Below are 15361 nucleotides of genomic sequence, written 5' to 3'. Positions count from 1 at the left end.
CATTTTCTTTTCACATACAGAACAGTAGCTCTTTTGTTGGATCGAACTCGACATTATGGATAAGCGATACCACTTATTTTCCTTTCGATCCGATACCAAGTCCTGTATCATCGATATCGATACGCCAATACTTATAAATGTACATTTCAAGAAACACACACATTCTTTTCCAGCTACTAATGATGTATTGTCGCAGTACAAAGTAAAACATGAGATAACAATCCTACAGTGTAGACAGAAAACACTTGGCCTAAATCATGGTACAAAAAGTTAATACTGGTACACACACACATGAGAATCATTCCATGTCATTTGCATTCCTATTTTGTCTTTTTTTTTTTTTTTCTTTTCAATTTCCGATTAGGGAAAAAAATGGATTACTACGTTTGAGAAAGACTACAAGGCGCCTATTCATGGACACACATCGACATTACTGCATTTTGGTCCTCGTCATCCTTTAAATCCCGTTCACGTTTTGGCATGAAGCAAGCAAATTAAACGCTTTGTCATTTCAGGTTGCCAAAGGACACAAAGTTTCGGATGCTTCCTTCGGTGCTGCACACGGAATCGGATGTGTTTTTATGTAAGAAATGAGATGTCTATTCGATACTGAAGGACCGGCTGAAGGTTCTAAGTAGGGATGGGCGATACGATGATAATATTGTATCGCAATTTTCTTCGACGTGCTGCATGTTTTACGATGTATTGATACAGAAAAATTGGGACGTCTGACGAATTGTTTAAAATAATACAAAAATTACAATACAAATCAATTTAAATTAAATGTGATGTACAACTTTGACATTTTAATGATACAACTTTTAAATTGAAAAATAAAATAAATTATATTATATATATATATATATATATATATATATATATATATATATATATATATATATATATATATATATATATATATATTAAAAAAAAAAAAAGCATAATGCCTATCTCAGAAAGGCGGAACAGGATAGAATTGATGACGAAATCAATATTATATCAAATTGCCCAGCCCTAGTTCTATGTATACTAAAATGGATCAATCTACTGACTCTGGATCAATGTTTTTTTCACATCGAGAGACTGTATATACAGAAAAAAAAACAAAAAAAACGATAGGCTAAGAATGGCACAGCGGAGTATAAATGAGGTTGCTGGTTTGTTTGGAGAATCTGTGAGATATCACGCACCAGGAGCCCTGATCGCAGGCCAGGAGATTTGAGAAATACAGGTGTTGGTCTTCTTCATATTGTTGTGCAATTTGGTTCAGCCCTCTTAAAAAGAAAAGAAAAAAAAAAGTCCATAGCAGGAAACGAAACGTTTGTTCAGCTGAGGGAAGGACTTGACGGAATCAAATAAGACAGGGTCAGGAGAACGTGAGAAAGTAGAACGCGGGAGAGCGATCTTGCTGGTCTGGTGTAATTCATCACAGCTCAGTGGATTTGGATTGAGTTGAGCATCCAGCTTTGAAAGTCTTATTTCACCCAAAAACGCTCACATTGGGCCGTATTCAGAGTCCCAAAAAAGGGAAAGATTCCATGTATTCAGAGTCGGGTTATACACCTGGTTAAGAACAAGCTATTTGAATGATTAAAATGTTGATTCTGACATATTTTGTCCAAAACAGGGATTTTGAACATCAAGACCAGTGTTGGTTTAAACCAGGGGTGCCAAACTCATAAGGGCCAAAGTTGTAGACTAAATTGTTTCAGATTGAATGTTTTTAGCTGTAGCTTTAGAAAACATTTCCTGCTGTGAATTGCAGTCTGCCTTTTAATTTTTAAACAATTTTGTTTTTTTTTGAAGGGTATATTTAGCATACTTGTTTACTTCATGTTTGGTGTGAAAATGCAGACGTATATTGTACTCCTTCACCACTAAAACTGCATTAAGTCTTCCTTCTGTGTCAACTTCTCTTCTTGGACATATTGGGATTGATTGTTGATATTTCTAATGTCTGTTCGCTGAAGGACGTCACTTCGTGGGGCCATGAAGTCAAAGTGAGTCGTGGGAGACGTAGTTTATGAGTCATCTGCATTAAAAATTAGCATAGACCTTATTTGAGACAATCATGTGCATTTGAAGCTCTTGTGGGTGAGGTAAAATGCACAGGTGGGCCAGATTTGGTCTGCGGGTCTTGAGTTTGACATCTATGGTTTAAATAGGAGCTCCTGAAAAACGGGAAATAGAAATTGGGTTTTTGCATTTGCTATTCATTATTGAGACACTTGGAGGCGAAGATTCAATGCAACAATGTGTAAATGTGGGTAAATCTGAGGTCTGAGGACACAGTTTTTGTATGATGATACCACACATTAGATTTGCTCAACTCTGAATACGGCCCTTAGCTACAAAATAGAAACTAGCGCGCGACTATAGAGACAGCATTATTGTTGACGCTAATTAGCATCTGTAGGCCAAGTTAGCATTTCCGGGTAAAGTATTCCTTTTTGTGTTTTGTTGAGTGAGCGGGTCTTGTCTTCTGCTGGTCCTCTTGTTGTCTACCTTGGGCTTTGCTCTATGTTAAAACACATTCAAAAAAAGTACTATTAATATCAGAACACACGTTACGAATATGATAGATTTTTGAGAATGTTAGCTCTTACCATTACTCTGCAGCTCATCCAACTGCAATATAAGGAAGGAAAATTTGTATTATAATTTATATTGTAATATATATTGCATTTAACATTGATACATTGCTGAAAATAACATTTTAATTATGCTAGTTGTCTCACATGCGTCTCAGCGCTTTCAGATGTAGGTTCGGTTTTGAGCGCATCTGATGGCACATTGTTCTCCAGCATGGCATCATCCTGCACATACACATGCAAACATCATAGTGAGTGTAAAGCTGGGAAATGGACTCTCAGCACACCAATCTATTAATAGAATGATATTATTAAGTCAAGCACTGATTGAATTCTAATGCAATTATCATAAGCCCAATTATCAAGTAGTATTTTTTCAACTACTTTAAAAACAAAAATGGTGTAAATAAGGCCACGTGTGTTGTGGCAAATTCAAGTCAGGAGTTTCTTTCATCAGTTATTCCTCTCAAAATGTTCCGCTTGCTGTTGAACTGATGCTAAACTTTATGTTGGTGATGAGTAGATACACCAAGCCCAAATAACACAAGTTCAAAACATATATTTGACTTTAAAATGTATTGAAGATTAACTTTTCCCAAATGGAAATACTTCAGTAAAGTACAGATGAGCAAAAAAAATAAGCTACCGAGGTACAGTAAGGAATTACATGAAGTTAGAATTAAAGGTATGTTAAAGTGTGAGAATGGATGGATACATGTGTGTGTGTGTGTGTGTGTGTGTGTCACTTACCAGGACCCATGGGTGAGACAAAACCTCCTCTGCTGTGTAGCGTGCACTCACGTTCACTTGAAGCATCTTGCCAATCAGATCCTGTCAAGAAACATGGATACAAATGAATTTTATACCATTTTTACCATCTTTTGTATAGGTGTGGTATAATTGTGTGTGACAGAAACATTATATGTTGGTGTATAGTTGTGTGTTGTAAAGAGTTAGTGCTGGTGTGGGCAAGTTTTTTAGTGTATATTAGAAATGTGCATCTCCATAACTGAGTCTGATCCGATTCGCATCTTGTTGTATAGCCGAAGCTACAATACATTAAACATAAATATGAAGCAGCTACCGATGCGATACGATATGATTCACCCCAATTATGATTTAGTGAGATCCAATTTCGATTCGATTCAACACCATGCGATTTGATGCAATACGATGCAATGGGGAAAAAATGATGCTCTGCAATTCAGTATGGTACAGACAGTTTGCTTTTATTTCATTGGTTCAGACGAACACCAAATCATAAATTTACTTGAATGCCTTCCGACTTCTAACGCATGTCCCTTTAACAAGCAGGCCTTTGTAATGCAAAAACAAATCGCATCTACTAATTATCATGTATAAAAGCATTGTTTTTACCAATGCAAATATGTCAAAAAACGATGCATCGTGATACAAATGTCAACTTGTATCCGATGCACACGTTTTAAAATTGATGTATCACATTTGTTTACTTGCACTGATGCAAATCGCTGGATCTTACCATCCCTATTGTAGAGGTAATGTGGGTCAGTGTGTTGGTGTTTAGTTAACCTTTTTGGTGTGTGTTCATAGTGGCGAGACTGTTTGGATTACTGTTTGGGTGCGTATTAGATGGTTGATGTGTGCTGGCATGTGTTAGTTGCAGACCTTGGCGCTGACACTGATGTTGTCCCAGTAAGGGGCAGGAAACTCCAGTCGTCCCCGTAAGATCTGCTCAAACAGCTCCTCCTGCTGGTTCCTCTCACTCCGGAATGGAGGAAAACCACACAGGAGGATGTACATGATCACACCAGCTGCCCAGATATCCACCTTTAAACCATACCTGGAGACGGACAAATGCCATTGAACTGAAAGTTGTTCACTGCATGCATTTACTCTCTGAATTCTGAATCTGATTTCTCTCATTATCGTAAATAACATTATAATAAGTTTTTTATTATTCTCTTTTTTTCTTGCATAACTCATATTAGACTCAAGTCATGGACTGTATTTTATTAATTTTATTAATTTTTTATTTAAACTTAATATTTAAGGGTGTTCCTCCAATTAAAAACAACTAGTTTGAGATTCATATCGCCTTGTCTTTTTGTTTAACTACACTAGAATCCACTCCACCCCCCCGCTGTAAATGTTACTTTGAGTAAATTGACTAAATTAGCTATTTTTACTTTTTACTTTTTATACTTGGGTAAAATTTTTTAGAGCAACAGTAGTTTAACTTGAGTAGAATCTTTTTTTACTCTTTCCACCTCTGTATATCAGTCATCAATGTACAGTACAGAGTCTTACAACTATATAATATATACACGTGTCCAATTAAAAAATCCAGGCTCTGGATATTATTAATGTTGTTTAACATCAGTAACACACACACACACACACACACACACACACACACACAGTTGTACCCTGTTTCTGCAATAATCTCAGGTGCGACGTAAGTGGGTGTTCCACACACAGTATAGAGTGGTCCTTCCACTACAGTGGCCAGACCGAAATCCCCCAATTTCAGAGACTTGGTACCATCAGGATATTCACATACCTACACACACACACAAAAACAGACATGTATGAGTTTTGTATATATTTTGTAACGAATTTGTGGTACATTCTGCATGTGTGTGTGTGTTTGACCTTCAGTAATGTGAGTTGATGTTTTAATGTGAGTGTTAAATTTTTTTATCCGCTGCACAAATATTAGTGTACCATAGATTGTTGTGTGTGTGTGTGTGTGTGTGTGTGTACCAGTAGATTCTCTGGTTTAATGTCTCTGTGCACTATGCTCATGCGGTGCAGATATTTGAGAGCCCCGGTCAGGTTGTACACCATGGCACTGGCATCTCTCTCTGTATACTTTGTGGACGAGGTGATGGCATCGAACAAATCTCCTCCCTGTAAAATGCACGAACACAAATGATTCCGGAAAGAAATCGGTGCAAAAAGGAGGATAAAGAGTTAGTACCGTTAATGACTGTGTATTTTTTCATTTCTGAAACATGCCAGACATCCAAATCTGCCAAATGTTTCCTTTTTAGTGATTCTAATTAAACATTTTTTTATCACCATTAGCATTTAGGGATAATCTCGTACAGCGTGATCAGCAATAATCCTAAAAGGCTGACAATCCAAACTAATATGCTTTCAGATATGTATAATGCAATAATTGCTTATCATGAAGTGCTTTTTTTTCCCACATATTTTTCACTGTAATAATACTAGAAAATTGCAATGTTACGTGATTCTATCCCAAAAACTCCAACAGCAACTTCCTCCAAATCTCTTTACCCAATTCAAAATTCTGCTTCAAATGTCTCCAAGGATGCAAAGTACCTTAACAAGCTCCATGACCAGATAGAGCTCTGTGGGCGTGTCCACCTCCTCAATTAACAGGATGATGCTGGGGTGCCGAACCCGGCGCAATATCGCCACTTCGTTGGCTATCAGATGCTCCTGTAAATGAGAGACCACCAATCAGAACAGTTTATATTTAACTATACTCACTAACCACTAAATAAGCAACACCTGTACCAATCAGAATCAAGTATAGATTTTGTACAATCAATGAATTTCCAGTCTCATATACGAAATCTTTGCATGATGTCATTCATTGTGCTGCTGCCACATAGTCAATTAACATATAGCTCACCTTCCCACTGCATTTTCCCTTGTCTATGATCTTCAGTGCATACTCCTGCCCAGTGGCCCTACACACACACACACACACACACACACACACACACACACACACAATCATATATATAACCGATAACCGAGCCCTTGTGATTCAAAATCTAGCTTCAGAACACAACAAATAATGTGTGTGCTTTAGTTCCATACCGCTCCACACACTCTTTGACCACTGCAAAGTTTCCGTCTCCGATGACTTTCCCCACGTCGTATTTTTCAGTGATGATGGACGACTGCGGTTTATTTCCATTTACTAAACCACCACATGGGGTGGCGTGAGTAAGAGGGAGAATGAGAAGGAGAAATGCAGGGGAAGATGAATATATAATAAGACTAGATGTTTAGACTATACAATGCATTTACCGTTTAACAAAACATCCACCCTTCACCCTAAAATATGAAAGATGTTTATCAATTCTGCTGCTTTTTTGTCGATCGGTGCGGTATTCTCATCATCCACACTTGCAACACTATCAGCAGGTGATTGAATCGAAAGTCGTTTACGCTCAATAGTTAAATATGATGTTCATTGAAAAGCTGTTCAGGGTGGATTTTTCATTTGAGGAAGGTTGTGTGATGCTATTTAGTGATGATAATTTGTGTGTAACATCACCTCCCAATCTCCGCCAGCATGCCGCAAGCCTTTCATACCCCAATGCGCATGCACTCTGATATTGCATATTCATTTGCTCAGCAAATTAACATTTTTTTCCATCACTCACTCACTTACACTGCATACATTAATCCTTTCTCTCTGTCATTCTATGTGTGTGTGTGTGTGTATGTGTGTGTGTGGGTGTGAGAGAGAGAGAGAGAGAGAGAGAGAGCAAAAGAGAGAGGGAGGGAGAGGGAGGAAGAGAAAGATTTACCTTCTAGGCTCAAGTCTTCTTCTCCATTTAGTTCTCCGGAGGGGGGAGGGGAGGGAGATACATGACGGGAAGAGATCTGCAAAGCACAGACAGAGAAAGCTTCAATCAATCACTCTCTCTCTCTCTCTCTCTCTCTCTCTCTCTCTCTCTCTCTCTCACACACACACACACACACACACACACACACACACAATGCAAAACTGTAAACGAATAGCATAGGCTTGATTTGTGATTGATGAGAATTGATCTCAAAGCTTGAGACATCCTCATATGTAATGAACTATATAAACAGTGAAGCTTCTCTCCACTAAAAAGTGGATGTGGGCGTGGCATTAAGCAGGAAGTAAAAATAATAAGTAAAAGCTGACATTACGTGATGAAATGAAACAGATATGATATGAAGTGTATCATGAGAACTGGATCATAACCATTCACATGAATGCTATTTAACCCATTTTTGTGTATTTGCATATACAACAATGTATATGTTTTGAAGATTTCCCAAACACTTCAGAAGCCTTCATAGAGTTATATTTGACATACTTTCTGACTGCATGGACTTGCTGGGCTCGTTGGCGACTTCGATGACCTCGCAGTCGGGCTCTCACTTCTCGGCACTTCATTGGCTGGAAATAAAGAAAGAAGACAAGCTGGTCATCCATCAGGGGAATGGGCACAAAATAAATTCAAAATGTCCAATCTCTGTGAACGTTTCATGTTTACCTAACAGGGGTGACTTGGACCTGAAAATGCCGGAGCTTCTCGGGACAGCGTACTTAATAGGAGCTGATGACTTTGATGATTTCATCTTACACTCTAAAGCAGAGACAGAACAAACAAAACTATGAACTCTGGGCTGTCTATTCTGAATGATTAGCAACAAAAACTCAAAGATTTCTGATGAAGTAAACATATTAGTTGCATGGGTTTTGGTATATTATAAGTGGTTGGTTTAGGAGCAATAAGTCTTGCTGATTTGTTGAGCAAACTATGACCACAGAAGGCGATATAAAAATAAATAAATAAATGAAATAACAAAAGAAAATCAGCCAATTACACATACATTACTATTTTGGCCAGTTCTTGGTTTTGAACTTAACATAGATTTTGCATGTTTGTATATACCCCAACGTCTTACCGTTAACAAATGCGGTGGCCGATGCTTTCCCCGCGTGTCCGATTGCAGCATCGTCCTGGGCATAGCGGAACTTCTCAAGACCACATGCAATAAACACGTCATCATCACCGAAAAAGTCCTGCAGGTTCGTCAGCTAGAGGCACAGAAGGTCAGTTCAAATTCGTCTCTAATATTAAACATATCATCATACACTAAAAAAGTTTTTTACAAACAGACCAGTATCCCTGACCATTACCCCTTAATTACATTACAGATTTCAGCTTCCACTCTGAGGTGTGACTGAATTGTGACTTGTGAGCAGCTCGGTGTGAACTATTTAGTATTATGATCTAGCAAGAACATCACAACAATTGAATTTCGCTCCCTTTTTCTACACAATCTTAACACAAAATGGTAAATCACTCTCCCGATTCCAGTTCGGGTTTCTTTCTTATACACAGTGTGTAGTTCGACAGTGAGACTCCATTGAGGCAGATGCAGTTGCAATAAGAAACCAGCAGATTTAGTTTGAAAGGCACAGAAAGGTATAGAACAACCCACCCACACCCACAGACACGTGCACACACACACACACACACACACACACACACACACACACACACACACACACAAAAACACTTCCGTCTCGCCAAAGAACAAATAAGTCTTTTAAGGAATCCCCTCCTTCCCTGCTGTAAAAAAAAAAAAAAAAGTGTTTGGAATACAAATGAGCCCTGGCCTTCTCCTCAAACACACACACACACACACACACACACACACACACACACACACACACACACACACCTCTATACTGGTATGTGTGGTTTATCAGGACTTTTTCCCCAAATAACAATCATCTTGGTTTATGGGGACCCACCTTTCCCTTTAAGTCTTTCAAGGAATCCCCTCCTTCTCTGCAGTAAAAAAATGTGTGGCATACAAATGAGCCTTAGCCTTCTCCTCAACCACACACACACACACACACACACACACACACACACACACACACACACACAAAACGGCACCAACTTGTGTGCTTTCTGTCTCTGCTGAGCCATTCATGGGAGTTCACCCAAGAGGAGCGGAGAATGGTTACCATAGCAACTGGCCAGCAGCCAGAGCCAAACTGGGCTTCTCCTGCATCCCCACCTCCCCTGCACGCACACACACACACACACACACACACACACACACACACACACACACACACACACACTGCTTAGTAAGCTTATGCTCTTACCATATTGATTATTAGTGTATACTGAGGACAGCAAGTGTCACGCTGATGAAGAACGTAGGGAAATTTTCTACATTCTTCCACCTCATTGTTCAAACTGATTGAGCATGTTAAATTAAACAACCGTCGCTACAGTGCTATATGCACACTCAGGGTCTAACTAGACCCCTTGGTGTGTAGGATGAGGGCCAGTATTGTTGGTGTGCTCAGAAATGGCATTAATCACAATGTAGGCTGCTGAGACTGAAGCCAAGTGACTTGAATTATTAATTCCATTTCGTGTTGAATAGGGGTGACAATGTGGTACAGTGAGCTGCTTCGGGGGTTGGGGGGGGGGGAGTCTCCAGGGTCCAAGCTTCATTCGTTACCCTGGGGCATCCTGTTTCTCCATGTTCTCTCCACAACCATTACAATTTATTTATACAGCTCTCCAGTTTCCTCCAATCTTCTAAAAGCATTCAGGTTTTCATATCGACAGCAATAAAATTCAAATTTCTGGTTTAGGGTCTGGCCAGAAACTGTCTACATTCCCTGGAAGATGCCATGTGACTCAAAAGGACCAGCCACTGATTTTTTTGTGACAACAGAAAACATTACTATTATATTACTATTACTGTAATGCCACTTAACAAAAACAAGAAAACAATTTGCCAATTTCTTTCCATGCAAAAAGCCTACAATCCAAAATTATAGTCATCATGAAGCGTCAGAAACTCCCCTTCAGTCTTTATTTGTCACATATACATTACAACACAGTGACATTTTTTTACAGATATTGTCCAGCTTGTTCAGAAGGTCAGGTCAGAGCACAGGGTCATCCATGATACAGCACAGAGGGTTAAAAGCCTTGCTGAAGGGCCCAAGAGTGGCAGTTTGGCGATACCAGGGCTAAAACCCCCAACCTTTTGATCAGTAACCCAGTACCTTAACCCCAGAGCTACCACTCCCAGCTATCTGCAGAGAACTGCCATCTTTGCAGACAGTTTTAACTAAACAAATAGTCTCCTGCATCGCTTAGTATTAAAAATACTGTAGTATCACACATTCCTCTCAAGAGTGTGGACTTTTAATGGCGGTTGCATCACTGTACGTCTCACACGAGCACAAAGCCTAAGCGGATTCATATCCTGTGCACATTCGTACGCGTCACGTCACATGGAAATTCCTACCCACCTGCTTGCCATCTAGCGTGTACAGCTTCTTCACGGCTCCAGAGTCGAGCTTAATGGCCTCTGTGATGTCAGCCAGCACCTGCTCGAAAGAGTGAGCTGTCTTTTTGTTCAACAGCACTCGAACCGCCTTGCGTGGCTTCACACCGCTCCGGATCACCGTCACCAGCTTAGGTTTGATAAAGTCTTTACTTTCTTTACCTTCCCCGGGGCCCCGCTGGCCCCCGCTTGTACCCTGACGGACCACCCCAGCTACTGATCCTGTTCCAGCCAGCCGAGAGCCCCAGTTAGGATTCACGTTCTTAGTGTAGTCTACTTTCCTGTAGGGCTCGTTCGATGCACAGACGTAGCTCTCACCTGCGGGCGAGAACATTTAAAAAATGTATATTATATAACACTGTTAAATTAACTTTCCAAAAAGCTTTTCACACACTCTTAAACACACATCAAAAAACAAAACAAAAATTGTAATAAGTAATTTTATTAAATAGAAGTCCACTGAATATTCAAGTCAAATGGAAGGTCAAAGTGAAAATAGAATGAAAGTCTTTTTAATGGACTATTAATAACAGTCAAATGAACATCTGATGAAAAGTAAAAAAAAAAAAAAAGGTTATTTGAAGGTTATACAAAAGTTGAATAGAAGTCAAATAGGAGTCCAGGTAATAACCAAAAAAAGTCTAATGAAAGTCATGGAGATCAAATGAAAGCCAAATGAAAGTCAGTCAATTGATAAATGGAACATGAATAAAATAAAAGTCAAATGAAAACTGAACCAAAGTCAAATGATAATTAAGTCACAGAATAACTTAAAAAAGTCAAAAGGAACTCAGGAAGGTCAAATGAACATGTGCTGATTATCCAATAAAATGGACTCATGTAAATGTATGAAATGTAATAAATGCTGAATAGAACCTTTAATGGACATTAAATGAATGCCGAATTAAAGTCAAACTCATTTAAATAAAAGTCAAATAAAGGTAGAATGAAAATCGAATAAATGGTTAATAAAAATCGAATGAATGTCAAATGAAAGTCAACTCAAAAATGAAAGAATGAAGATTCAATGAAATCTGAATGGAGCTCAAATGAAAGGAGACGTTTTTTCAATGAAGTTCACGCATTAAACATTTCTTTAATGGACTGGACCAGGCTTGGGAATAAAATATAAAAGATTAAATATATTTATATTCCAATAAAAGGTTGAACTGATTGTATATTTGTACAACAGCTGTGGTTTCTGTATGGATTGGTTTCCTTTTCTTGTAGGAGAATCCTACTGCTACGTAAATGTATTCCCTGGTATTGATCTAAATGCTATTCAAGGCACTTAATGTCAAAATCAATCACTTTGGATACGTGCTCTGTGGATGGCTCCAAATATATGTTGCAAATTTCAGTCTAAAGGTTATCTATTCCTACAGAAGTCTTTTACAATATTGCATATCTAACTTCAAAAACGATTCGAAAAACCTGTGAAGCAGCTGTTTGTTTGTACCAAACATCTGGAACACACTAGAAATAAAAATTTCCAGCCTCCATTTATTCTGAATATATTACTTAAAATATATTCTATACATAATTCTTATTACTTAGCCCATTATATTTACATGTACATAAATTACTGCCCTTTTGTTCATAAAGGCAGATTAAAAAAAGGAATTGATTCAACTTTTTATTTTTTATTTCTATGTCACTTCACACAGCTGTGACCTGAATATATAAGGAAAGGGAATTATATGCCACCCCTATAAAAGGTGGAATTGGTTCAGGTCGGTCTTTTCAGTGAAAAAGCAGGTAGTTGTGGTTCGTGAAGGAATCGGGTTTCAAGTGTGACAATAAAGAAGACAAAGTGCAAAGCAGGGATTGAAAACGACTGGCAACCCCCGCCCCGGCCACAGGGTGTATGTGGGGTCATTTTGTGCTACTCTGCTGCATTAGAGACAGTGAGACAGTGAGAGAGAGAGAGAGAGAGAGAGAGAGAGAGAGAGAGAGAGAGAGAGAGAGAGAGAGAGAGAGAGAGAGAGAGAGAGAGATGAGACAATGTCATATTTAGGATTTCTGCAACTCTAAGCATATAAAGGATTAGAGAAAATGAAAGCACAGCAAGACGACAGAGAAACACACACAAGCATGTATGAACGAGGATACAGACTGAATATGTGTTGTAATGAGAAATGAATGAATAGTGATGATTGGCTGTAATTTTGTATACAATCATTCCTTAACTTTTATCAGAGGAAGTAAAGGAATCTCTAATACTCTTGAATATAGTGGATGCTAAATCATAAAAAGATTTAAGCTTTGTATCACAAATAGCTGCAGGATAACAGACTGGAGTCCTTTTTTAAAGTAATATCTGCTTTGGAAAATGACAAATCAATTTCATGGATTAAAATCAATGCGTTTTGCATTAGCATCACTCATGCCTGTGTGTTTACAACACTGTCAGACCAGACATGCTGCTGTCAGCAAATTACCCAGGGGTGGGTGTGAACAGGGGGGGAGGTTGTATGTGTGTGTGTGTGTGTGTGTGTGTGTGTGTGTGTGTCCACTAATCTTAGCCAGGTCCATGGTTTTACATTTGGTCTGCCCTTAGCTGAACCTCACGCAGAATGAAATTTGGATTCCCTCTCTGTTGGACGGAATTCGCCGGGTTACCATGGTGACCGTACTGAAGATCTCATTGGCTACTTCTAAAGTCGCATAGTACTGTACGTGCCTAGGATTTTAGACTTAAGGGGTTACAGCACCTGATTGTGTAGAGGACGAGGTTGCTGTATTGCTTTATAGGTTACACAAGGGCAGGAATGATGATAATGAAGATGATGATCATGAAGATAAAAATGACCAGCACAAGCTTTATATGTCTCAGACAATTTAAGCAGGAATTGAGCAATAGGTCGGATTTGGAATTGCATTGGGGTGGCATGATTTTTGGCACCTATGCAGCATGGCGAAACCCTGAGTACATATTCAACATATGTACCATTTTATTATTATTATTATTATAATTATTATTATTCAGCAGAATTACAGCAAGAATTGAGTCGGATTTGGAATGGCATTTGGGGTGGCATGAATCTTTTTTTTTTTTTTTTTAGGGTACCACCCATGCAGCATGCCAAAACCCCTGATTATATACTATTTATTAATTTTGCAGTAATATGGGTTGTGGTTGTGTGAATTCTTTTTATTAATATTATGTAATCATTTATAATTTACTGGTGTAAATTGTGTATTCATTTCCGTTAGATTAGTGATATAAATCAATCCGAACTAATTACACTAATCATTTCAGCGCTTTCGGTGTCGTTGAGGCCCGTGCACGTTTCCCCCGTGCGCGCTCCTTTTGTCCTCACCTTCCAGCAGCTCGTCCAGGCTCGTCACGCGCTTGCTGCCGTCCGCCGTGTAGATGTTGCGGACGCCCTGGGGCAGGTGCAGGTTATCGGTGAGCGCGCGCGTCAGCTCGGCGTGCAGCGCGTCCAGGGAGCGGAAGCGGTCGCTCGACACCGCGTACACGAGCCCCTTAAAGTAGCGGTCGCCGTTGCGGTAGAAGCGCACCTTGCGCGCGCGCTTCTCGGAGCTGAGCGCGCGGAGCGTGCGCGTCCGGTAGAAGCTGCAGTTGGCGCTTTGAGCGGGGCTCGGCACCAGACTGCTCGCCCGGGACCCCGACGGAGAACCGGTGCCGGTGGCACGCGTCGCGCGCCGGACCTTGTCCCGTTCATCAAAGTGCTCGAGCTCGATGCTTCTGTTCAAAGCCATGTTTTTTTTGTTACCGTTTTTTTTTTTTGGTCGAGGAAAGCGATGCGATGCGCTTTTTATTGTCACCGGCTCCCGGGGCTTCACAACGCGCAGATCCCTCACGCCTTACCGGAGAGCGTTCAGACACCACCGTGACCCCCTCTGAGCGAGGGGCGTCGTTCTGCACGTAAACATGATCTACTGAGGAATCACAATAATTCTACCTACACCTGCACCTGATATTCTTTCAGCAGTTTATTCCATGAACAGGTCACACATCATCATCAGCATCACCATCACCATCATCCGGTACGCCGCCGCTCTCACCAAGAATTAATCCACAAGTCCGATTTCATCCCCAAATCCCCAAATCCGATTTCAGTGAAAGCTTGGTACGATAACACGAGCTCCTGGCTTTATCTAAACCGCTTCTGAAGGACCTCGTGGAGGACGAACGGATGGGATGCTCGTTGCGTGCAGGTGCTGGGCGCGCCGCGCTGTGACCGGGCAACAGCATGGCCGCTGACGGGAGCGCGCAGATCCTCTCATCCAGGCGCGCGCAGGAGGCGAGCGCGCCGTTCGGGAGCGCGCATCGGCTTCTGCCTAGAGACTGGAGTCCGCTGGGTCTTAGTGCTAGAACTAGGGAACCGGCTCTGTTCAAAGATTCGGCTCTTTTCGCTCGGCTCCCTTAGAAGCTCCCAACTTTCTTTTCATTTATTATTACTCTGAGCCTTCTTTAATTTATTAATTTTAAATTTAGCAATTATGAATAGTTTGTGTGTTGTTAGCAATTTATATTCAGTGTTACACAAAAGCCTTGTTTGTATGCTCACACAGTTTATTATTTTAATCAAACCTATAAATCAACAACTGAATACAGAACCGCAGCTACCAAATCAAACAAATAAAGACCAAACTCTTAACATTATAACATTTTAGATAAAAGT

At 39.9% G+C, this 15361-nt stretch overlaps 1 protein-coding gene across 2 annotated transcripts; it reads right to left on the bottom strand.

Annotated features, from left to right (window-relative positions):
• Positions 1 to 924: 924 nt before the first annotated feature.
• Positions 925 to 15204, bottom strand: LOC124399286 (serine/threonine-protein kinase DCLK2). 2 transcript variants are annotated; one of them, XM_046870128.1, is made up of 16 exons: positions 14033 to 15204; positions 10675 to 11027; positions 8286 to 8418; positions 7871 to 7963; positions 7691 to 7773; positions 7148 to 7223; positions 6429 to 6531; positions 6238 to 6295; positions 5922 to 6041; positions 5337 to 5483; positions 5000 to 5133; positions 4239 to 4413; positions 3342 to 3422; positions 2739 to 2816; positions 2607 to 2628; positions 925 to 2518 (listed from the first exon to the last, which is right to left on the bottom strand). In XM_046870128.1, exons 1-16 carry the CDS (start codon positions 14433 to 14435, stop codon positions 2502 to 2504), a joined length of 2076 nt encoding a protein of 691 aa, XP_046726084.1. In that variant the 5' UTR covers positions 14436 to 15204; the 3' UTR covers positions 925 to 2501. The 2 variants fall into 2 exon arrangements, with proteins under 2 accessions (XP_046726084.1, XP_046726085.1); XM_046870129.1 differs by having other exon boundaries at positions 10675 to 12602; positions 14033 to 14167.
• Positions 15205 to 15361: the final 157 nt, after the last annotated feature.

This window comes from Silurus meridionalis, chromosome 16 (assembly GCF_014805685.1).
Source record: "Silurus meridionalis isolate SWU-2019-XX chromosome 16, ASM1480568v1, whole genome shotgun sequence".
Lineage (NCBI taxonomy): Eukaryota > Metazoa > Chordata > Actinopteri > Siluriformes > Siluridae > Silurus > Silurus meridionalis.
This window is presented reverse-complemented; position numbering and strand designations above follow the sequence as displayed.

What these genes read in the sequence shown, in the direction of transcription:
- LOC124399286 (XM_046870128.1), bottom strand. Translation starts at nt 14,435, where the DNA reads ATGGCTTTGAACAGAAGCATCGAGCTCGAGCACTTTGATGAACGGGAC. An exon ending in ACACGCTAGATGGCAAGCAG is followed by an intron (nt 8,419 to 10,674) that starts GTGGGTAGGAAT and finishes CTGTGCCTCTAG; the next exon opens with CTGACGAACCTGCAGGACTT. An exon ending in GTCAAAGAGTGTGTGGAGCG is followed by an intron (nt 6,296 to 6,428) that starts GTATGGAACTAA and finishes GTGTGTGTGTAG; the next exon opens with GGCCACTGGGCAGGAGTATG.